The following is a 25,336-nucleotide window of genomic DNA, read 5'->3' on the forward strand; positions in this document are numbered from 1 at the left end:
AGGTTCTTCAGTGGCGAGCCCGCCAGGAAGAGGTAACAAGACTGGAAATGGAAATCTCTGCCAGAAGAAGAGAAAAGGAAGAGGAGAAAGAGAAACTGTGGAAGAAGAAGGAATTGTTACAAAGAGAAGAGAAGAAAAAAGAGGTATTTATACTGTTGCTGCAAATGTGTGAATGAATATTTAATTGCCTGATTGAGATTTGATTGACCTTGGTCTTTGGCATGGAATCCTCATAGGCAGTTCTTAGAAAGTTACATAAGGATCTAGTGGAGTCTTGCTTGAATGTATTTGAGCTTCAGAGATTTATGTACCTGGAGGAAAACCCACTTTATTGACTTCATAAGCACAAGTACTTGTGATTAGAAGAGATACTACAGATAAAGAAAAGACAGAGTTTGTGGTTGTTGTTAAAGCATGTTCTAAGTAGGGACATGGCAAAGCCAGAGGTACTGGAATAGCATTTTGGTTGACTACAGTACAGCAAAAGACTGTAAAAAGGTGTATTTATTGGAAAATACACTATACTAGGGTCAGTACAATTCATAGAATCCCAAAAGTCCCTTTAAAGAATTTACTTCTTGGTTTATTATGTGTTAGATTGTTTGGTTTTTCATACTGATACAAATTCATCATCCTATTTTTGAATGAACATTGGTTTCCCAATCCTCAAAATATTGATTAAAACACTTATTTTTAAAAAGGTATTTTAAATTTTTATTATTTTTGGCTGTACCATGTAGCTTGTTGGATCTTAGTTCTTTGACCAGGGATTGAATCCATGTCCTATGGAGAGGAAGTGTGGAATCCTAACCACTGGACCTCCAAAGAATTCCCCAAAATACTAATAGCTTTAAAATAATTATTGACAGCCTGTGGAAGATAAAACATATTTCAGAGGGGATTTTAAAAAAATATAGGGTATATATTTAGATATTTTATTTGCCCATATCATAAAAGTGATAGAATTTATATTAAAGAATACATTTCTTTAAGATTTTATGACTTGTGTGGAAATAATTCACAAAAGGCAATTTATGACCAATTCTATAACATGAAAAAAGGAATTTCCATTAATCTGTATTGACTTGATCTAGACAATATGTAAAATGTTTTCTTTTGGAGTTGCTTAAAGTGCTAAGAATGACTAATTCATAGTCCTTGATGAATAAATGTTTGCTTCATGAACACAGTTGCTATACTTTAAGCTATATGGTCCATTGAAACCATATGAAACTCTTGTCTAGAAGTTTTTCCTTTAAAATTCAACCTGAAGAAAAAAATAACACTGTTTTTTAAAGCTAAAAGTCAGGTTTTCTACATTTTTAGACTTCAGTTATCATTATTCTTGCTTGGTTTGTGCTCTTATGTCAGCAAATTATTGTAGAGTCAATATGTATGAAAAGCAACATGTATAGAAATTATATAATTTTTGACAAAATGAGCTACAAAGAAGATGTAATTTACAGTTTAATTTCTAAGTGAGTACATTAAGTGGTTTCATCAAGTCCCCATCAAAAGAGATATTCATAAATATCAACTATGTTTCAAATAATGTAGGGCTTCCCTGGTGTCTCAGATGGTAAAAGAACTTGCCTGCAATGCAGAAGACCTGGGTTCGATTCATGGGTTGGGGAGATGTCCTGGAGTAGGAAATGGCAACACACTCCACTGTTCTTCCCTGGAGAATTCCATGAACAGAGGAGCCTGGTGAGCTACAGTCCATGGGATCTCAGAGAGTCAGACATGACTGAGCAACTAAAAACAAAAACAAACAGATGTGACCTATACACATTTCTGGGGAAAACTTATCAATTCCAACATTTGCTGTTATGAAACTACAGTATTGGAAAAGCATATACTTAGAGATTTGTCATCGACCTGTGTACCCTTCATAAAACTTCCTTCCTATAGATTAGTATGACCATGAAAGGATGTATTTTGAAACATTTGTTTGCATGTAGTGTCATTTTAAGTGCTATACACAGAGCACATCATGTGAAATGCCAGGCTGGATGAATCACAAGCTGGAATCGAGATTTTGGGGAGGAATATCAACACATATATGCAGATGATACCACTCTAATGGCAGAAAGCCAAGAGAAACTAAAGAGCCTCTTGATGAGGGGGGAAAATGACAGAAAAAAACCTGGCTTAAAACTCAACATTCAAAAAATGAAGATCATGGCATCTGGTCCCATCTCTTCATGGAAAATAGATGTGGAAAAAATGAAAACAGTAACAGACTTTACTCTCTTGGACCCCAAAATCACTGTAGACAGTTACTGCAGCCATGAAATTAAAAAGAGTCTTGCTCCTTGGAAGAAAAGCTACGACAAACCTAGACAGCATATTAAAAAGCAGAGACATCACTTTGCCGACAAAGGCCTGTCTAGTCAAAGCTATGTTTTTTCCAGTAGTCATGCATGAATGTGAGAGTTGGACCATAAAGAAGACTGAGCACTGAAGAACTGATGCTTTTGAACTGTGGTGCTGGAGAAGACTCTTGAGTGTCCCTTGGACAGCAAGGAGATCAAACCAGTCATTCCTAAAGGAAATCAACCCAGAACACTCTTTAGAAGAATTGATGCTGAAGCTGAAGCTCCAATACTTTGGCCACCTGATGTGAAGAGCTGAATCATTGGAATAGATCCTGATGCTGGGAAAGATTAAAGGCAGGATGAGAAGGGGACGACAGAGGATGAGATGGTTGGATGGCATCACTGACTCAATGGACATGAGTTTGACCAAGCTCCGGGAGTTGGTGATGGATAGGGAAGCCAGACATGCTGCAGTCCATTAAGTCGCAAAGAGTCAGACATGACTGAGTGACTGAACTGATCTGGACTGAACTTGGCCTAACACTAAAACAGCAGCAACCACAACAAAGAAAATAGTGATGGAATGAATAATGAACTCTAAGTCAAATTCATGGTCAACCTCTTGCAAATGTATGCGACCAAGGTATCTATTTTGTTTATTTTCTTTTAAAAATTACTTCTTAACATTTAGAAAAAAATTAAAGTACAGGGCTTGATGAAATCAAAACATTAGTACTCATCACCTAGCATTGAAGCTGTTAACATTTTTCATTCTGTTTCATATTTAATTTTATAGATAAAGCTGAAGTCTTCTTTTGAGGACTTAACTCAGTACCATTTCTCTTCTTACCACCCCAAAGGAGTCTTGACCATGAATGTTATTGCTATCTTTCAGACCATCTATTACTTTTAATATATTTTAATTCTTTTACTTTTTTCATAAGTATTTTCACACTGTGTCATTTTGCAGCATGTGCTTTTTCATTTAACCATGCATTTTGAGATATTGCCATGTTAATAGAGAGAGTTAGTTTATTCTTTTAACGGCTATATTATGTTTCACTGTAGAACTAGGTTACCATTTATCCATTCTTTGAGTGGTTGACATGGAAGTTTCTTAAGTTTTGTTCTTTTTTTTTTTTTAGATATTTGAAATACAACTTTATTCTGATTCTAAACGAAAAGGAATGGGAATGACAGTAACAAACAAGATTCCACCTCTCAATATTGTCATGTGACTATAGCAGTCTTATATTTGAAACTCAAGGAGGAAACAACTGTGTTCCAAAACACCTAAATATGCAGGTCCAAAAAATGAAGGTTTTTTTTTTTTTAACTGTCACATTCACTCCAAAGCCCATCCATCTCCTTCAGCATCCAAAGATTAAGCACATGCTCTGCTTAGCTATATAATAAAGTGGCAAACACGCTGCACCACTGACATCACAGGATAGTTGCCTATAAAACTAGACTTCTGACGCTGGGCCCCAGCTTCACTTTCTCACAGGTCATCATCTTCATCCGGGAGAGCAGTTGTCTGAGCAACCTCTAAATCGTGCTCGTACTGTGCTGCCAAGGCTGGGTCCATGACCACCTCTGGCGGGGCAAGAGCAGGCATGGCGACAAACTCCAAGTTAGGGTCTCCAATCAATTTTCTAGCAAGCCAGAGGAAGGGCTTTTCAAAGTTGTAGTTACTTTTGGCAGAAATGTCATAGTACTGAAGATTCTTCTTTCGGTGGAAGACAATTGACTTTGCCTTAACCTTTCTGTCTTTAATAACCACTTTGTTGCCACACAACACAATTGGGATGTTCTCACACACTCGTACCAGATCTCTATGCCAGTTAGGCACATTCTTGTAAGTAACTCTTGATGTTACGTCAAACATTATAATGGCACATTGAGCTTGTATATAATAGCCATCTCTCAGTCCACCAAATTTCTCCTGACCAGCTGTATCCCATACATTGAACTTAATAGGTCCTCTGTTGGTATGGAACACAAGAGGATGGACCTCAACACCCAAGGTAGCTACATACTTCTTCTCAAATTCACCAGTCAGATGACGCTTCACGAATGTAGTTTTTCCAGTACCACCACCACCAACCAAAACAAGTTTGAACTGAACTTGGGGTTCTCCTTGGGCAGCCATCGCGATGTTACGCAGCTCGCGTCCCGGCGCCCTCACGGCTTCTGCGGCAGGGGAGAGAGGAGAACTCTCCGCCCAGAGGTCTCGGTAAACCGCCTCCTCATGGCCGCCTCCCGCCGCTGCCTGGACCCCCCAACACCCGCCCCCACCCCAGCTCCACGGCCCCCGCCCCAGCCCCACTCAAGTTTTGTTCTTAAAAGTGTACTGCAGCAGCCACCTTGTGTATAATGACTGGGGCAGGTATGCATAGCTTTCTCTAGGGTATACCTTGGGTGGGAATCACTGTGTTGCAGGATTTGCATGTTTTCAACTTTATAAGACTTCTTTTACTTCATAAAATATTTAAACTATTCTTTTTAACTTTGCCAATCCGATAAATCCCTTTCATGGACCACAGCCTTGTCGTGGCAAAGAGGCTTACATAACTCAGTGAAGCTATGAACCACATCGGCAAGGCCACCTAAGATAGATGGGTAACAGTGAAGAATTCTGACAAAATGTGGTCCATTGAAGGAGAAAATGGCAATCCCCTCCAGTATTCTTGCCATGAAAACCCCATGAACAGTATGAAAAAGGCAAAAAACTATGACACCAGAAGATAAGCCCTACAGATCAGAGTCTGTCCAATGTGCTACTGGGGAAGAACAGAGGGAAACTACTAATAGCTCCAAAAAATGCTTTGACTGGGTCAAAGTAGAAACAATGCTCAGTTGTGGATGTGTCTGGTGAAAGTAAAGTTCGATGCCATATAAAACAATATTGCATAGGAACCTGGAATGCTAGGTCCATGAAGCAAGATAAATTGGACATGATCAAGCAGGAGTTGGCAAGTTTGAACATTGACATCTGAGGAATCAGTGAACAAAAGTGGACTGGAATGGGCAAATTTAATTGAGATGACCATTATATATACTACTGTGGGCAAGAATCCCTTAAAAGAAATGGAGTGGCCCTCATAGTCAACAAAAGAGTCTGAAATGCACTACTTGGGTGCAACCTCAAAAATAACAGAATGATCTCAATTAGTTTCCAAGGCAAACTGTTCGACATTACAGTAATCCAAGTCTATGTCCCAACCACTGATGCTGAAGATACTGATACTGACTGGTTTTGTGAAGACCTACAAGACCTTCTACAACTAACACCAAAAAAAAAAAAAAAAGATGTCCTTTTGATCATAGGGTATTGGAATGCAGAAGCAGGAAATCAAGGGATACCTGTTTGGAGTAACAGGAAAGTTTGACCTTGGAATACAAAATAAAGCAGAGCTTAGGTTAACAGAGTTTGTCAAGAGAACGCATGGGTCTTAGCAAACATGCTTTTCCAACAACCCAAGAGACGACTCTACAAATGAACATCACCAGATAGTCAACACTGAAATCAGGCTATGTTCTTTGCCGCTAAAGATGAAGAAACTCTATACAGTCAGTAAAAATAAGGCCTGAAGCAGACTGTCACTTAGATCGTAAGTTCCTTATTGCAAAATTCAGGCTTAAATGGAAAAAATTAGGGAAAAACATTAGGCCATTCAGATACGATCTAAGTCAAATCCCTTATGATTATACAGTGGAGGTGATGAATAGATTCAAGGAATTAGATCTGGTAGACAGAATGTCTGAAAAACTATGGAAGAAAGTTAGAACATTGTACAGGCAATGGCGACCAAAACCATCCCAATAAGAAAGAAATGCAAGAAGGCAAAGTGATTGTCTGAAGAGGCTTTATGGATAGCTGAGGAAAGAAGAGAGCAAAAGACAAGAGAGAAAAGGAAAGATTATTCCCAACTGAATGCAGAGTTTTAGAATAGAAAGAAATTGAGGAAAACAATAGATTGGGAAAGACTAGAGATCTTTTCAAGAAAATTGGAGATATCAAGGGAATGTTTCATGCAAGGATAGGCACAATAAAGGTCAGAAACTGTAAGGATCTAACAGAAGCAGAAGAGATTAAGAAGAGGTGGCAAGAGTACACAGAAGAGCCATACAAAAAAGATCTTAATGACTTGGATAACCACAATGATGTGGTCACTCAACTAGAGCTGGACACCCTGGATTGTGAGGTCAAGTGGGTCTTAGGAAGCATTACTAGGAAGAGAGCTAGTAGAGGTGATAGGATTCCAGCTGAGCTATTTAAAATTCTAAGAGATGATGCTGTTAAAGTGCTGCACTCAATATGTCAGCAAATTTGGAAAACTCAGCAGTGGCCACAGAAGATTGAAAAAAGTCAGTTTTCATTCCAATCTGAAAGAAGATCAATGCCAAAGAATGTTCAAACTGTGCTCATTTCACATGCTAGTAAGGGTATGCTCAAAATCTTCCAAGCTAGGCTTTAGCAGTACATGAATTGAGAACTTCCAGTACAAACTATGTTTAGAAAAGGTAGAGGAACCAGAGATCAAATTGCCAACATTAGTAAATCATGGAAAAAGCAACGGAGTTCCAGGAAAATCTACTTCTGCTTCATTGACGGTGCCAAAGCCTTTGACTGTGTGGATCACAACAAACTGTGGACAATTTTTAAAGAGATGGGGTTACCAGACCACCTTACCTATCTCCTGAGAAACCTGTACGCAGGTTAAGAAGAAACAGTTAGAACTGGACATGAAAGAGCTGACTGGTTCAAAACTGGGAAAGGTGTACTCCTACTGTGAAGGATAGGGAAGCCTGGCGTGCTGCAGTCTGTGGGGTTGCAAATAATATACTGATCAAAAGAACCAAGAGGAGAAAAACAGGTGGACATAGAAGAATAATAAAAAAGAATTCCTAGATTTTAAGCTCTGCTTCTTTAGGAATGTGGGGCTTAAAAGAGTTATTGAATAGCCCCATGATAGGCAGACTTCTAAGAAGGACCCTGAGATTTCCTGCTCTCCTGTGATACATACCCTGTATCATACACCAGATATCTGTAAATATCTAATTGGGTTATATTACATGGCATAAACAGCCTTGAGAAAGGGAGATAACTTGGGTGGGCTTGAAGTAGTTGCATGAACCCTTTAAAAGCAGAGAATTTTCTTTGGCTGGTCTAGCCCTGTAACTATAACAGACCGAATATTGCCAGAAAAAAAACAAATGAGCTAGGAAGCAAATTTTTCTTTAAAGCTTTCAGATGAGGGCTCAGTTTTGTCAACACTTTGATTTTAGCCTTGTTATGTCATGACCAAAGAGCCCAGCAATGCCTTGCTGAACTTCTGACTTATAGTATTCTGAGCTAATAAGTGAGTATTGTTTCAAGTAGCTAAATTTGTGCTAGTTTGTTGCACAGCAGTTTAAAAAAAATAATACATATTTTAGTATCTGGAAGTGAAATGCTACTGTAACAAATACATAAAAATATGGAAATCTTTTTGGCTTTGGGAAGCAGGGAGAAATTGGAAAAATTTTGAGGAGCATGATAGAAAAAAGACTAGGATGCCTTGAACAGACCATTAGTATTAATAGAAATATTGGTGTTTAAGATGTGGCTGGTGAGGATTCAAAGGAAGTGATAAACATGTTGTTAGAAATTGGAGAAAGGAGAATCACTGTTATGTTATGGCACTAAAACCTAGGGAATTTTGTCCTGTAGTTAAATGGAAAAACTTGCTAAATAATGAACTTCATATATAATGAAGTAAAATTTCCAAGATGTTGAACATACTACCTGTATTTATTTTGCTTCTTATAGTAAAAGGGAGTGAGATAAATTGAGAGAGGAACTGTTAAACTAAAAAGAACGAGGACTCAATGCTTTGGGAAACTCTCCACCTATCCAAATAGAAAAAGATTCTAGACTTTTAAGAGGTTATTTCCAATAGCACAGAGAAAAAGCTGAAAGCGTTAGTGTGCAGCCATTTGTTAATAACCTTGGAAAGATTAAAAGGTCAGTGTATCCATTCATATAAATGACCCTTCCAAGAGATAAGGGGTGTTTCTCATAGATATTCTCTAAGTAGAGGACCTCAGAGAAGTTTAAGGTTAATTTCTCTCAACCACATCAGTAGAAAGCAAAAGAGAGAAGGGTTCATTTCAAAAAGACTTGTGTTTATTAGTTTTTGTCTAATGGAGAGAATCCCGTAAATTCCACAAAGTCCCACTGGGTTCTTGAGAAAATTTTATCAAAAATGCTGTAAGATTATACTGAAAGGGACAGAGAGAATGAATTGAAAGGAGGTTAATGGATCCCCCAAATTCCATTGACAGGAAGCAGGCTGATAAAACTGCCCAGCCACCTGGCATTCCTAATAGTGCTACTATGGAATCAGACCACCCATCTAGGCTCAAAAGAGCTCTGTTAACTCTGTTAACTCCCCACCGCCTTGCACATAGAATAATTGTATCAGCTCTTAGTAAGATATATTGACAGTCTGACTGTTTGTGACCCCATGGACTGCAGCATGCCAGGCTTCCCTGTCCAACACCAACTCCCAGAGCTTGGTCAAACTCATGTCCCTCGAGTCGGTGATGCCATCAAACCAGCTCATCCTCTCTCATCCTCTTCTCTGTCTGCCTTCAATCTTTCCCAGCATCAGGGTCTTTTCAAGTGAGTCAGTTATTTGCATCAGGTGGCCAAAATATTGGAGGTTCAGCTTCAGCATCAGTCCTTCCAATGAATATTCAGCACTGATTTCCTTTAGAATTGACTGGTTTGATTGCCTTGCCGTCGAAGAGACGCTCAAGAGTCTTCTCCAACACCAGAGTTCAAAAGCATCAATTCTTTAGTGCTGGTGCTCAGCTTTCTTCATGATCCAACTCTCACATCCATACATGACTACTGGGAAAACCATAGCTTTGACTAGACGGACCTTTGTCAGCAAAGTAGTGTCTCTGCTTTTGACAGTATTGACAGTAAAATTGTATATAATCCCAAATGGGTCACTAAAGATCCAAATAGACTGATCATTCATTCCCTTATTTGCTTATTCAGCAAGTATGTACCAAGTGCCTTTAATGTGATGCATATTACACTCAGTCCTTCATGCAACTGTAAGAGTTCACTTCATGCAAACAGAAATTGGCCTTTCTCTGATGTTTTTTAAAAAGGGTGTGTTTGCCCACTGTGCCACAAAGATAATGTGCAATTCTTGGTTAGGTCAATAGAAGTTCTTGTTAATAATACAGAAGAATTTCTGGTTTTAAATTTAATTTATTTTAATTGGAGGCTAATTACTTTATAATATTGTGGTGGATTTTGCCGTATATTCACATGTATCAGCCATGGGTATACATGTGTTCCCCATCCTGAACCTCCCTTCCACCTCCCTCTTCATCCCATCTCTCAGGGTCATCCCAGTGCACCAGCCCTGAACACTCTGCCTCATGTCTCGAACCTGGACTGGGGATCTATTTCACATCTGATAACATACATGTTTCAATGCTATTCTCTCAAATCATCCCACCCTCGCCTTCTCCCACAGAGTCCAAAAGTCTGTTCTTTACATCTGTGTCTCTTTTGCTGTCTCACATATAGGGTCATTGTTACCATCTTTCTAAATTCCATATATATGTGTTAATATACTGTATTGGTGTTTTTCTTTCTGACTTACTTCACTCTGTATAATAGGCTCCAGTTTCATCCATCTCATTAGAACTGGTTCAAATGCATTCTTTTTAATAGCTGAATAATATTCCATTGTGTATATGTACTACAGCTTTCTTATCCATTCATCTGCCAATGGACATCTAGGTTGCTTCCACGTCCTGGCTATTGTAAACACTGCTGCAATGAACATTGGGGTACACGTGTCTCTTTCAATTCTGGTTTCCTCAGTGTATATGCCCAGCAGTGGGATTGCTGGGTCATATGGCAGTTCTATTTTCAGATTTTTAAGGAATCTCCACACTGCTCTCCATAGTGGCTGTAATAGTTTGCATTCCCACCAACAGTGTAAGAGGGTTCCTTTTTCTCCGCATCCTCTCCAGCATTTATTGTTTGTAGGCTTTTTGATAGTAGCCATTCTGACTGGTGTGAGATGGTACCTCATTGTGGTTTTGATTTGCATTTCTCTGATAATGAGTGATGTTGAGCATCTTTTCATGTGTTTGCTATCCATCTGTATGTCTTCTTTGGAGAAATGTCTGTTTAGTTCTTTGGCCCATTTTTTGATTGGGTCGCTTATTTTTCTGGAATTGAGCTGCAGGAATTGCTTGTATATTTTTGAGATTAATTCTTTGTCAGTTGCTTCATTTGCTATTATTTTCTCCCAGTCTGAAGGCTGTCTTTTCGCCTTGCTTATAGTTTCCTTCGTTGTGCAAAAGCTTTTAGTTTAATTAGGTCCCATTTGTTTATTTTTGCTTTTATTTTCATTACTCTGGAAGGTGGGTCATAGAGGATTCTGCTATGATTTACATTAGAGAGTGTTTTGCCTATGTTTTCCTGTGGGAGTTTTATAGTTTCTGGTCTTACATTTAGGTCTTTAATCCATTTTGAGTTTATTTTTGTGTATGGTATTAGAAAGTGTTCTAGTTTCAGTCTTTTACAAGTGGTTGACTAGTTTTCGCAGCACCACTTGTTAAAAGAGATTGTCTTTTCTCTATTGTCTATTCTTGCCTCCTTTGTCAAAGATAAGGTGTCCATAGGTGTGTGGATTTATCTCTGGGCTTTCTATTTTGTCCCATTTATCTGTGTTTCTGTCTTTGTGCCAGTACTACACTGTCTTGATGCCTGTTGCTTTGTAGTATAGCCTGAAGTCAAGCAGGTTGATTCCTCCAGTTCCATTCTTCTTTCTCAAGATTGCTTTGGTTATTTGAGGTTTTTTGTATTTCCATAAAAATTGTGGAATTATTTGTTCTAGTTCTGTGACAAATACCATTGGTAGCTTGATAGGGACTGCATTGAATCTATAGATTGTTTTGGATAGTATACTCATTTTCACTATATTGATTCTTCCAGTCCACAAACATGGTATATTTCTCCATCTATTTGTGTCATCTTTGATTTCTTTCATCAGTGTTTTTAATTTTTCTATTATAGGTCTTTTGTTTCTTTAGGTAGATTTATTCCTAAGTATTTTATTCTTTTCCTTGCAATGGTGAGTGGAATTGTTTCCTTAATTTCTCTTTCTGTTTTCTCATTATTAGTGTATAGAAATGCAAGGGATTTCTGTTTGTAAATTTTATATTCTGCAACTTTACTATATTCATTGATTATCTCTAATAATTTTCTGGTGGAGTCTTTAGGGTTTTCTATGTGGAGGATCATGTCATCTACAAACAGTGAGAGTTTCACTTCTTTTCCAATCTGGATTTCTTTTATTTCTTTTTCTTCTCTTATCGCTCTGCCTAAAACTTCCAAAACTATGGTGAATAGTAGTGGTGAAAGTGAGCATGCTTGTCTTGTTCCTGACTTTATGGGAAATGCTTTCAATTTTTCACCATTGAGGGTAATGTTTGCTGTGGGTTTATCATATATGGCTTTTATTATGTTGAGGTGTGTTCCTTCTATTCCTGCTTTCTGGAGGGTTTTATATATATATATATAATAAATGGATGTTGAATTTTCTCAAAGGCTTTTTCTGCATCTATGGAGATAATCTTATGGTTTTTATCTTTCAGTTTGTTAATGCAATGTATCACATTGATTTGCAAATATTGAAGAATCCTTGCATCCCTGGGATAAACCCACTTGGTCAAGATGCTTGATCTTTTTAATATGCTTTTGGATGCTTTGCTAGAATTTTGTTAAGGATTTTTGCATCTATGTTCATCAGTGATGTTGGCCTGTAGTTTTCTTTTTTTGTGGCATTTGTGTCAGGTTTTGGTATTAGGGTGATTGTGGCCTCATAAAATGAGCTTGGAAGTTTACCTTTCTCTGCAATTTTCTGGAATAGTTTGAGTAGGATAGGTGTTAGTTCTTCTCTAAATTTTTGGTAGAATTCAGCTGTGAAGCCATCTGGTCTTGGGCTTTTGTTTGTTGGAAGATTTCTGATTACAGTTTCAATTTCTGTGTTTCTGATGCATCTGTTAAGACTTTCTATTTCTTCCTGGTTCAGTTTTGGAAAGTTATACTTTTCTAAGAATTTGTCCATTTCATCCAAATTGTCCATTTTATTAGCATATAGTTGCTGATAGTAGTCTCTTATGATCCTTTGTATTGCTGTGTTGTCTGTTGTGATTTCTCCATTTTCATTTCTAATTTTGTTGATTTGATTCTTCTCCCTTTTGTTTCTTAATGAGTCTGGCTAACGATTTATCTGTTTTATTTATCTTCTCAAAGAACCAGCTTTTAGCTTTGTTGATTTTGGCTATGGTCTCCTTTGTTTCTTTTGCATTTATTTCTGCCCTATTTTTAATGATTTCTTTTCTTCTACTAACCCTGGGGTGCTTCATTTCTTCTTTTTCTAGTTGCTTTAGGTGTAGAGTTAGGTTATTTATTTGATTTCTCTCCTGTTTCTTGAGGTAGGCTTATTTTGCTATGAACCTTCCGCTTAGCATGATTTTACATTGTCCCATAGGTTTTGGGTTGTTGTGTTTTCATTTTCATTCATTTCTATGCACATTTTGATTTTGTTTTTTATTTCTTCTGTGATTTGTTGGTTATTCAGAAGTGTGTTGTTTAGCCTCCATATGTTTGTATTTTTAATACTTTTTCTCCTGTAGTTGACATCTAATCTTACCACATTGTTATCAGAAAAGATGCTTGAGATTGTTTCAATTTTTTTGAATTTACCAAGCTAGATTTATGGCTCAGGATGTGATCTATCCTAGAGAACATCCTGTATGTGCTTGATAAAAAGGTGAAATTCATTGTTTTGGGGTTAAATATCCTATAGGTATCAATTAGGTCTAACTGGTCCATTGTATCATTTAAAGGTTGTGTTTCCTTGCTAATTTTCTGTTTAGTTAATCTATTCATAGCTGTGAGTGGGGCATTAAAGTCTCCCACTATTATTATGTTATTGTTAATTTCCCCTTTCATACTTGTTTTCATTTGCCTTACATATTGCAGTGCTCCTATGTTGGATGCATATATATTTATAATTGTTATATCTTCTTGAATTGATCCTTTGATCATTATGTAGTGTCCTTCTTTGTCTCTTTTCATGGCCTTTATTTCAAAGTCTATTTTATCTGATATAAGTATTGCTACTCCTGCTTTTTTTTTTTGGTCTCCATCTGTGTGAAATATCTTTTTCTAGGCCTTCACTTTTAGTCTGTATGTGTCCCTAGGTTTGAGGTATGTCTCTTGTAGACAGCATATATAGGGATCTTGTTTTTGTATCCATTCAGCCAGTCTTTGTCTTTTGGTTGGGGCATTCAACTCGTGGCTCAGATCCTGAACTCCTTATTGCCAAATTCAGACTGAAATTTTAGAAAGTGGGGAAAACCACTAGACCATTCAGGTATGACCTAAATCAAATCCCTTATGACTATAAGTGGGAGTAAGAAATAGATTTAAGGGACTAGATCTGATAGACAGAGTGCCTGATGAACTATGAATGGAGGTTCGTGACATTGTACAGGAGACAGGTATCAAGACCATTCCCAAGAAAAAGAAATGCCAAAAAGCAAAATGGCTGTCTAGAGAGGCCTTACAAATAGCTGTGGAAAGAAGAGAAGTGAAAAGCAAAGGAGAAAAGGAAAGATATACCCATCTGAATGCAGAGTTTCAAAGAACAGCAAGGAGAGATAAGAAAGCCTTCCTCAGTGATCAATGCAAAGAAATAGAGGAAAACAATAGAATGGGAAAGACTAGAGATCTCTTCAAGAAAATTAGAGATACCAAGGGTACATTTCATGCAAAGATGGGCTCAATAAAGGACAGAAATGGTACGGACCTAACAGAAGCAGAAGATATTAAGAAGAGGTGGCAAGAAGACACAGAAAAACTGTACAGAAAGATCTTCACAACCCAGATAATCACAATGGTGTGATCTCTCACCCAGAGCCAGACATCCTTGAATGTGAAGTCAAGTGGGCCTTAGGAAGCATCACTACAAACAAAGCTAGTGGAGGTGATGGAATTCCAGTTGAGCTATTTCAAATCCTGAAAGATGATGCAGTGAAAGTGCTTCACTCAATATGCCAGCAAATTTGGCAAACTCAGCAGTGGCCACAGGCCTGGAAAAGGTCAGTTTTCATTCCAATCCTGAAGAAAGGCAATGCCAAAGAATGCTCAAACTACCACACAATTGCACTCATATCACACACTAGTAAAGTAATGCTTAAAATTCTCCAAGCCAGGCTTCAGCAATACATGAACCATGAGCTTCCAGATGTTCAAGCTGGTTTTAGACAAGGCAGAGGAACCAGAGATCAAATTGCCAATATCCGCTGGATCATCGAAAAAGCAAGAGAGTTCCAGGAAAATGTCTATTTCTGCTTTATTGACTATGCCAAAGCCTTTGACTGTGTGGATCACAATAAACTGTGGAAAATTCTTCAAGAGATGGGAATACCAGACCATCTGACCTGTCTCTTGAGAAACCTGTATACACATTAGGAAGCAACAGTTAGAACTGGACATGGAACAACAGACTGGTTCCAAATAGGAAAAGGAGTACGTCAAGGCTGTATATTGTCACCCTGCTTATTTAACTTATATACAGAGTACATTGTGAGAAATGTTGGGCTGGATGATACTCAAGCTGAAATCAAGATTGCTGGGAGAAGTATCAATAACCTCAGATATGCAGATGACACCACCCTTATGGCAGAAAGTGAAGAACTAAAGAGCCTCTTGATGAAAGTGAAAGAGGAGAGTGAAAACATTGGCTTTAAGCTCAACATTCAGAAAACTAAGATTATGGCATCCAGTCCCATCACTTCATGGCAAATAGATGTGGAAACAGTGTCAGACTTTATTTTCTGGGTTCCAAAATCACTGCAGATGGTGATTGCAGCCATGAAATTAAAAGATGCTTACTCCTTGGAAGGAAAGTTATGACCAACGTAGACAACATATTAAAAAGCAGGGACATTACTTTGTCAAAAAGGTCCATCTAGTTGAGGCTATGGTTTTTCCAGTGGTCATGTATGGATGTGAGAGTTGGACTATAAAGAAAGCTGAGCACCAAATAATTGATGCTTTTGAAGTGTGGTGTTGGAGAAGACTCTTGAGAGTCCCTTGGACTGCAAGGAGATCCGACCAATCCATCCTAAAAGAGATCAGTCCTGGGTGTTCATTGGTGGGACTGATGTTGAAGCTGAAACTCCAATACTTTGGCCACTTGATGCAAAGAACTGACTCATTTGAAAAGACCCTGATGCTGGGAAAGATTGAGGGCAGGAGGAGAAGGGGATGACAGAGGATGAGATGGTTGAATGGCATCACTGACTCAGTGGTCATGGGTTTGGGTTGACTCCGGGAGTTGGTGATGGACAGGGAGGCCTGTGTGCTGAGGTTCATGGGGTCACAAAAAGTTGGACTTGACTGAGTGACTGAACTGAACTGATGATCCCATTGCCATTTACTTTGTTGTTTTGGTGTTGAGTTTATAAACTTTTCTTTGTTTTCTGTCTAGAGAAGATCCTGTAGCATTTGTTTAGAGCTGGTTTGGTGGTGCTGAATTCTCTTAGCTTTTGCTTGCCTATAAAGCTTTTGATTTCTCCTTCATATTTGAATGAGATCCTTTCTGGGTACAGTAATCTGGGTTGTAGGTTTTTCTCTTTCATCACTTTAAGTATGTTGTGCCATTCCCTTCTGGCTTGAAGAGTTTCTATTGAAAGATCAGCTATTATCCTTATGGGGATCCCCTTGTGAGTTATTTGTTGTTTTTCCCTTGCTGCTTTTAATATTTGTTCTTTGTGTTTGTTCTTTGTTAATTTGATTAATGTGTGTCTTGGGGTGTTTCACCTTGGGTTTATCCTGTTTGGGACTCTCTTGGTTTCTTGGACTTGGGTGGCTATTTCCTCCCCACTTAAGGGAAGTTTTCAACTATTATCTCCTCAAGTATTTTCTCATGGCCTTTCTTTTGGTCTTCTTCTTCTGGGACTCCTATGATTCAAATGTTGAGGCATTTAACATTGTGACAGAGGTCCCTGAGGTTGTCCTCATTTCTTTTAATTCTTTTTTCTTTTTTCCTCTCTGCTTCATTTATTTCCACCATTCAATCTTCCACTTCACGTATCCTATCTTCTGCCTCAGTTATTTTACTGTTGGTCCCCTCCAGAGTGCTTTTGATCTCAGTTATTGCATTATTCATTATTGATTGACTCTTTTTTATTTCTTCTAGGTCCTTGTTAAACTTTTCTTGCATCTTCTCTATCCTTGTCTCCAGACTATTTATCTGTAACTGCATTTTGTTTTCAAGATTTTGGATCATTTTTACTCTCATTATTCTGAATTGTTTTTTGGGTAGACCCCCTATCTCCTCCTCTTTTGTTTGGTTTGTTGGGCTTTTATCATATTCTTTTATCTGCTGAATATTTCTCTGCCTTTTCATCTTGTTTAGGTTGCTGTGTTTGGGGTGGCCTTTCTGTTTGCTGGAAGTTTGTGGTCCCTCTTTATTGTGGAGGTTCCTCCTTGTGGGTGGGGTTGGACAAGTGGCCTGTCAAGGTTTCCTGGTTAGGGAAGCTTGCATCAGTGTTCTCGTGGATGGAGCTGGATCTCTTCTCTCTGGAGTGCAATGAAGTCTCCAGTAGTGAGTTTTTAGGTGTCTATGGGTTTGGTGTGACTTTTGGCCACGTGTATTTCTGTGCTCAAGGTTATGTTCCTGAGTTGTTGGAGAATTAGCTTGGTATGTCTTGCTCTGAGGCTTGAGGAGATAGAGGTGACCTGGGGGAGAAAAAGGAGAGTCAAAAGGGGAGAGAGCAATCAAGCCAGTAATCACACACTAAGTAAAAATGGGCGCTGAAGATTGGATTCTTAAAGGTACAAAGTTGATAACAGATACCAAAAATCAAAGATTAAAAATCTAGAGTAGAGGTTAGACTCTCAAAAATACCCTATTAAAATAACAAAGCAAAATCACAAAAATTAGAAAATATATATTTGCTTTAAAAATAGGGTGTTTTTTTTTCAAGGTAATAGTAGGTTATAAAAATGAAAATTAAAGGATTAATAGAGTTCTTAAAAATATTTTTTTTAATTTAAAAAATGATAATAGTAAAAATATATCTAGGCTTTCTCTGGAGCTTTGTGGGCAGTGTGGGGTCAGTTCAGTTTCAGATAGTTCCTTGTTCCAGCTTGTACTTCTTCTCAAGGTCTATAGGCCCCTTCCAATGTAGCCAGTGCTAACTACAGGGTTTTAATCTGTTGCACCTGTCACTTCCAAAGTGGGTCCCTCTTCATTTATTTTGTTTTCCTCTGTTTGTAAGTCTCATTAGTATCTAACTTCCACCCTGACACAAGGGGTGGTCACGTATTTAGGCTCACTTGTTCATTTGTGCTGCGGAGAGGGAGGAACACTGCAAATATCACTGGCACCGTGTGTGGGGAGTGCTCGCAGTGCCTGGGCCACACTGGGTTTGCCCCGCTCACGGCGTGTGTGCTTTCCCGGTCTACGCTGCTCAGGCTCCAGGTTGCTCTGCAGGGGAACTGTCTAAGGCGGGCCCTGGGTTGCGAGCACTTCCGAGGTCCATGCCGCTGAGGTTCAGGTTCCCGGGTACTCCACAAAGGCAGAGCCTCAGCTGGGCCTGCGTTTTGTGCCCTTCCCAGGTCCGAGCAGCTCAGGCGACCAGGTGCTTGGCAAGCTCACACGCCCCAGGTGGGGCGGTGGGTCTCATCACCTCCCGCGTCCCGGCTGCGCGGTTTCCTGGGTGCGCAGCGGGAGCACCGTCTCAGGTGGGCCGTGTGTCTCCTCTGGGGAGCTGATCTCTGGCTGCGACCCTCCCTGCGGAAGTCAACCGTCCAGGACCCCAGGAAGACTTGGTTAGTAACTGGGGAGCCTGCTCGCGGTTTGGTAGAGGATGCTGTCTCTGGGGCCGAGTTTGCCCCTTGCCTTCCGGCTCTGGATGTCACCCGCCTGCCTCTGGCAGGGGATGGGCCTGTCCCCTGCCGGCTAGCTCTCCTCTGGTATTTGCTCAGTCCTTTGTTCTGTGAGCGGCCTGGCAGGGCCTTAGGTTAGAGCTTTTCACGGGAAAGTTCTCTCTTTCTTTTTTCCTCTCTGGCTATCCCATGGTTTGGGTTGCTATCTCACGTTAGCTCCCTCAGATTGCCCTCAGGGCATTCAGGCCCAGTCCTTACCCTAAGCAATGCAGCCCATGCCTCCCTGTTCAGCCCCACTTGCTGGTGGTGGTTGCGAGTGTCTGGGCTACTTCTCTGCTGGGAGTTGTGGTTAGGCACATAATCTGTGGGTTTTATTTATTTATTTTTTTTCTCCCAGTTATGTTGCCCTCTGAGATTCCAAAACTCCCCACAGACCTGCTGGTGAGAGGGTTTCCTGGTGTTTGGAATCTTCTCTTATACAACTCCCTCCCGGGAGGAGACCCAGGAACGGGTCTCCATCCCTAACTCTTTTGTCTCTCTTTTTATCTTTTATATTTTGTTCTACCTCCTTTTGAAGACAATGGGCTGCCTTTCTGGGTGCCTGGTGTCCTCCGCCAGCATTCAGAAGTTGTTTTGTGGTATTTGCTCAGCGTTCAAATGATCTTTCAGTGAATTTGTGGGAGAGAAAGTGGTCTTCCCGTCCTATTCCTCCACCATCTTAGGACCCTTCTCAATAATACAGAAGAATTTCTTTTAGCTTCAAAGTTTATAAGTAAAACAAAAGGGTTAAAAGAGAAAAACTAAAAATCCAAAGTAGAATAAACTATACTTGAAATTTTCAATTAGTTAAATTAAGCCCAATTATATATAGTAAATTAAATATATATATGCACATATACACAGAACATACAAATGTGTATATTTGTGTACGTAGACATGCACAATTATCGTGTGACTTTCCTGCTCCTCTCAGTGGGTATTGATGAGGGTTTAAGCTTGGGGTGGTTAGGATAGTGCCTTTGCCATTATTTATGCCTAGACCTTCTCTTATTTCCTCATCCTATATCATTCATCCTCACACTGGCCCTTGTTGCTCTGATTGCTTCCTAGTAAGAATGCTCTTATGACAAAGAAAGTTATTGGTTTTGCCACAACTGGTCAAAGTTCAGGCCTTAGAATACAAAATTTTTGCCCTGACTGATTCCAAAAGGGTTCATCAGCTCTCTTTCTATTAATTCTTCTCTTTCCTGTTTAGGCCTTTGATTGCTATTGTATGCATTTGTGCACCACAGGAACTGCAGGATAGGGAACTGTCCTCTGCAATTTCCTTCAAATGTCTGTGACTGATTGCTTTTCATTTCCAGTGAATTCTCTGCTGTTGCAGAGGAGGGTGATATAGATCTTGGGGATTTAGGCAGTGGGAAAAAGAGCCTTTAGCATCTCCTGGTCCAGATCCTCCATCCTTTTCCCTCAAGTTGCTCTTTCTCAACCTTGAATGAAGGTGGTACAGGGGAGGGAGAGGGAGATAGAGAAAGATTAATTGATCTAACTGGATCCCACTTAGAGTAAAGTGTCTTAAGGTATACTGCCAGTTTATGGAATATACCACTGGGGACCAACTGGGTTGGAAACACAAAAATCCACCATGGAGGCATTTAGTCATGAAGGGACATTTAGATGATCTCAGGTTGGTTTACAACACTTTTTTATATCTTTATAAAATGAAGGATATAGAATGTAAAAACTTTTTAGGTGCGTTGGACCCTAAAAATGTCTCTTGAATCTCTCTGAACACCAGTTTGACCTCTTCTCTAAAATCCACCCACACAAATCTCTCACTGTAAACTTTTTTGTAAAGGAATCTCTTGCTGCTACAGCTAAAGGAGTAGCTGAGAACCATCTGGCTGAGGACCAATCTATTTAATGACTTCCCAACCTCTGTTTTGTAGTTTGCTCAATTACTAACTACCAGAAACGTGATCACACAAAGTTTAAGCAGGTGTTTTTCATTTTAATTATTGGTCTTTTTATTTGGAAACCTGATAAAATACCCCAAATATTGGTGCTATAAAATCTAGCAGGTAAATTAACTATCAGGATTTTTTGACCAATGTCCTTTTGGAAAAGATAGTTAATGTATATTTCATGTGGAAATGACTCCGAAATAAACTTGGGGGGTTCAGATTTTATCTTCTAAATTTCAACCAGTCCTCTGAATGATGTTGTATGAGTAAAGAAATGAATGTGGTATGGGAGAAAAAAAAATAAATTAAGGATCATATAATTTTGAAATAATATTCTGTATTTTGTCATTAAAATTTAGAAATGAACATTAACAGAACTTATTAACTGATTATGACCTTCTAATGAGTCCAAATGTAGAGTCAGCTCCTGGTATTTGACTCAGTAAGTGACAGAAAGGTAGGATGGTAGTACAAGAGACTCACTATTTTAGTTTCCGTGTTGAAAGACATGTTGAAAGTGAAGATTTCCATTAGAATTTCTTTTTTAAGCATGGAAAAACTGATTATGGATTCTTCCTAATTTTTGTCAGGGTACAATTTGAAGAAAAAGTCAGATGGAGGGGGAAAAAATATCCAGGATGATCAAGAAGCAGATGTATTTGTTTTTCTGTAAAAGATTTCCCAGTAGGAAATTTTAAAAGTAAAGTCTTAAAAATTATCTCCAGGTGTCAATTTTTGGCTGCATTTTCTGGCTAGGTCTTGATTATTCATGGTAATTTGATTTAATTAACAGACACCTATGTAATGCTTGCTATGTGCAAGGCACTATTCTGTGTTTATTTAATCTTCTTAATAACCCTAAAGGGTGGGTACTAATATGATCCTCATTTTATAGATGAAGAAACAGAGATACATAGAGGGAACATAATTTCCCCAAAGTCACATAGTCACTAAGAGGTGCAGCTAAGATTTGAACCCAGGAGGTGTAATTCCATCATTCATGATATTAAACACTATGCTGTGCTGCCCATCACTCTGATTGCTGTTTACTGTTAATTTTGTGATTAATCAATTTTCAGAACACTTGGTTTCAAGCTATTTGCTTTAGGGTCATTTTCATGGCTTTGATCCTTTCCTAGTTTACTCAGAATTGTGAAATAGGTAATTGTGAATTTAAAATCTCTTTAGTAGTCTGCTTACTAGGAGTATTTCTTTCATGTTCTACAGGTACAGTCTGTCTTATTCTTGTTAATATTCTCTCAGGATTTCTCTCTTTGGGTTAATGAACCACTATAGCTTAACAGTACAAGAAACCAGACCGTTATAGTTTGATCACAGTTGAAGTGTCAAGTATAAGACATGTTTTGTGAACAGGTTTAAAAACAAAACAAAACAAAAAAACCCAGCTTCATTGCCTCCTTGGTGTTGTTCTTTTGTTCAGTTGACTGAAGAAAATATTAATGATTTTGATGTGAGTTTTGTTTTAAGCCTGTCTATACTTTATTTCACAAGAAGAGAATTTCCACAGGCTTTCAGTATTGCATTTACCAACCTATCAAAATCTGCACCCATTCCCTACCTTTCTTTCTTTTACAATGCATTATGTATTTGTGCTCCTGTCTATGGCCAGTCCCTTCATTTATGCTCAGAATCCTATTCCCCCTCTCCTACTCAAGGCCATCAAATCTCTTTCCCACCACCATCATTCCCCTCCTTTTGTTCTAGATCTTTCCTATTAACCTACAAATATACCATTCTGACTTGTATTTATTAATAAAAAAAAATTACTCTCCCTTGACTTCACACCTCCTCCCTTAAGAAAATCATGTCACCCCTGTAGCCTACACACACTGTCCTCACTTCTTCCCACCCACTGTCTCTGGAGCCATTTTCTCCCTTGACTCCAGCAAAATTGTGCTTGTCAAGGGCATCAGTGATCTCCATGTTGCTAATTTCAGGGGTCAATTCTCAGTCCTCACTTTACATAAGCTATTAAGATGAAAGTGATCACTGCCTCCTCTTTGGAAAACTTGTTATTTAGCTTTGAGGAAGCCATTCTCTTTGTTTTATTTAGCTGGGTTGTCCTCAATAAATTTGGATGGATCCTCTTCACCATTCTACCTCTAAGTCTTGTAGTTCCCTTGGGGAACTTTCTAGGGGATCTCAATTGATCCAGTATACTTCATATGCCATTTATAGGCTGACTCAAATTACCAATTAATATCTCTGATAGAGATTTCTCTCTTGAACTGCAAACTCATATATCTCACTGTCTCATATCTAATATGCCCCAAATATAATTTTGCTTTTCCCTCTAAACCTTCTCTTTCCTCCACATTCCATTTCTCAACAAATAGAAACCTATTCTCCCAGTGCTTGGGCTAAACACCTTGATATTTTTTTTCTGCCCTTTTCTTTCTTTTTTTAATTGAAGGATGATTATAACATTGTGTTGGTTTCTACCATACATTGACAGAGATCAGCCTTAGATATACATATGTCCCCTCCCTCTTGAGCCTCCCTCCTATCTCCCACCCCATCCCACTCCTCTAGGTTGTCCCAGAGCCCTAGTTTGAGTTCAAAACCCTTAATATTTTGACTCATCCCTCCCCCTTACATCCTATACTCACACGGTCATGCCTTACCTATTGTCATGAATATAAGGCTCCATGTTTCAAATCAGAACTATTATAAATCTCTTACTCTTCTAATCAATTTCTCTGCCTCCTTTTCCATTCTCACCCTCCCTCTTCATCCATTTCCCACATAGCAGTCAGAGTGTTTTTAAAAGTCACATCAGATTACATCATTCCCTGCATTGCACTCAATATCGCTTGGATCTCATATCTTGCCACTTCCCCATCACTTCTCCTGCTCCACCCATCACAACCTGCTTCTTCCTCTTCAAACACCCTAGCACAGGTCGCCTTAGCCTTTTGCACTGGCTGTTCCCTGTGCCTGGAAGAGTCTTCTCCCAGATGTCTGCGTAACTCACTCACTTAAAATAGCATCCTCCTTCTCTGTCACTTTGTCCGTTTACCCTACTTAATTTTTTTCTTAGCATTTATCATTCATCTGACATCTATCTATTTATTGACTGTCTCTTCTAGAATGTAAGCCCAATAAAAAGGAGGAATTTGTCCATTTTCTTATTGTTTTATCTCTAGTGCCTGACACAATGCACTCAATAAATATTGTTTGAATGAGTGAATTTAGTGAATGAACAGAATACAACTGTACTTTGATGCTGAGATATAGAGGAAAATATGTCAAAGTAGGAGACCCTAGCAAGGTGGGTGACCTTGGGCAAGATATGTAGGCTCTGTGGGATTTTGCTTACTCAATTGTAAAATGAGGTGTTTGAATTAAATGATTGCTGAAATCACCTCAGCTCTAAGAAGTCATGATTGAACGACTCAGGTTTGATTACTTTTCACTTTTCACTCTCCCTGACATTTCAGGCTTTGAAATACAACATCCTCAGTATATATACTCCCTTCTTAATGAATAGTGAAGAGAGAGAAATTAAGCAAGATTACAGACAAATTCATTTTAGTAATATCAACATATGACATGATCATTATGTAATATTTCAATGCCCAGGCTGAAAATAGACCTTACTCCTAAAGAAGATATCACAGTTATTTTTAAATCCACCTGGCATTTCAATTAAGAGGGAGATAACTAATGTGTTTACCCCAGAATACTTTCTTGGCTCATCATGTTCTAGGGACATAAGACAACATTGAGGCAGAAAATAGCTATTGCCAATTTGAGTTGGTAGCTCTGCTACGGGAAAAATGCTCACATAAGTGACCAAAGTGAACATCACCTAAAAAATTCATGTTATTTACTTACACATATAGAAACTACATACTTCCAAACAATTTATAATAAAGGCACTAATGTTATTGTGCTAGATATCCACCCACACTCGGTCGTGTCTACTCTCCATTCTGCTCTATGTCCCTGAGAGTTGTCTTACAGAAGGCTCCTTTATTCTCTGGCTTTTGGTTGGGTTCAGTCAAAGTGGAATACTACAGATGAAGATGAGAGAAGAGAGTGAGGTTGGGACCGCTGTTCTTGCCGCTCCTGACCCTGCAGAGTTGTGTTGACTAGCTGTGTTCTCCAACAAAGGTCTCAGCCCCAGCCAGGTGGCTCTCTCCACGCAGGAAATGGGGAGGGCCACCTGACAAGCTCTTCTCTGGCTCTGGGTAGAGCAGCCTGGCTATTACATGAGCTCTTGTGATTGCCCTGCATTCCAATCTTCTTTATCATCATCCCCTTATTACATTCTTCTGGATTTATCCTAATTTTGAGTGTGCCATCTGTTTCCTATTAGGAATCATTAAAATAGAAAATTAGTAAGAGAATAAGAGACAAAAAACTAAGAGGATGGGAATATAGTTATGTCAGCACACCAAGACTAAATAGGGGTACTGTAATTGAACATGGGTAAAGTTAAAAGGAAGCATTTAGTTCTTATTTGCTAATAATAGACAACATCTAGCACATCAGAAGCTGGCAGGGGGAGGGAGGCAAACCGCCCAAGGAAAAGCTTTTTCGGTAGTTTTACAGCGTCTAAACCAACTCTTGTATAATATTGTGTTAACCTTTATAAGGCCTTTGAAATAAAATTAAATCATAATTCTATAAAACTTTTCTATAGAAAGAGAAAGTGATGCATGCAAGGTGACAAATATAGAAAATGTTATATACAAGGATTTACAGTATTTTTGTCATCTGATTTGATATGGGAATAGAATTTGGAAACTTCCAGAATGAATAGCAGTCATGTCCTATAAATATTCCTTCTAAATTTTGATTTTTGGGGGCTATACTTTTAATACATCCCTTTGTAATTATGAAGTCTTTTGTGTCCATTGTAGATAGTTTGGAAAATGCGATTAAGCACACAAAATACCATAAATCCACCCCAAATTGTAAACCATTAGCAAAAGATTAACAAGAGTCTTCTTATATTCTTTTTTCCTTATGTATGTTAAGTTGTTTTAGCCATGTTCAGCTCTTTGCAACCCTATGGACCATAGCCCACCAGG

The 25,336-nt window shown here is 38.7% G+C and overlaps 2 protein-coding genes across 4 annotated transcripts in view; one reads left to right on the forward strand and one right to left on the reverse strand.

Moving 5' to 3' along the window:
* The window catches only part of CCDC148 (coiled-coil domain containing 148), a 536,518-nt gene that overhangs the window by 182,413 nt on the left and 328,769 nt on the right, over window positions 1–25,336 (forward strand). For all 3 annotated transcript variants that reach the window (XM_070476172.1, XM_070476173.1, XM_020883117.2), the window contains exon 12: window positions 3–143. In XM_070476172.1, coding sequence (XP_070332273.1) covers window positions 3–143 — 141 coding nt within the window. The remainder of the gene's footprint in view (window positions 1–2; window positions 144–25,336) is intronic.
* LOC110140459 (GTP-binding nuclear protein Ran-like) lies at window positions 3,540–4,561 on the reverse strand. The gene has a single exon (XM_070475833.1). The coding sequence runs from the start codon at window positions 4,468–4,470 to the stop codon at window positions 3,820–3,822; it is 651 nt and encodes a 216-aa protein (XP_070331934.1). The 5' UTR covers window positions 4,471–4,561; the 3' UTR covers window positions 3,540–3,819.

The sequence above is a fragment of the Odocoileus virginianus genome, chromosome 13 (genome assembly GCF_023699985.2).
Source record: "Odocoileus virginianus isolate 20LAN1187 ecotype Illinois chromosome 13, Ovbor_1.2, whole genome shotgun sequence".
NCBI classification, from domain to species: Eukaryota; Metazoa; Chordata; class Mammalia; order Artiodactyla; family Cervidae; genus Odocoileus; species Odocoileus virginianus.

Excerpts from the sequence above, each read along its gene's own strand:
- LOC110140459 (XM_070475833.1), bottom strand. The coding sequence starts at position 4,470 with ATGGCTGCCCAAGGAGAACCCCAAGTTCAGTTCAAACTTGTTTTGGTT.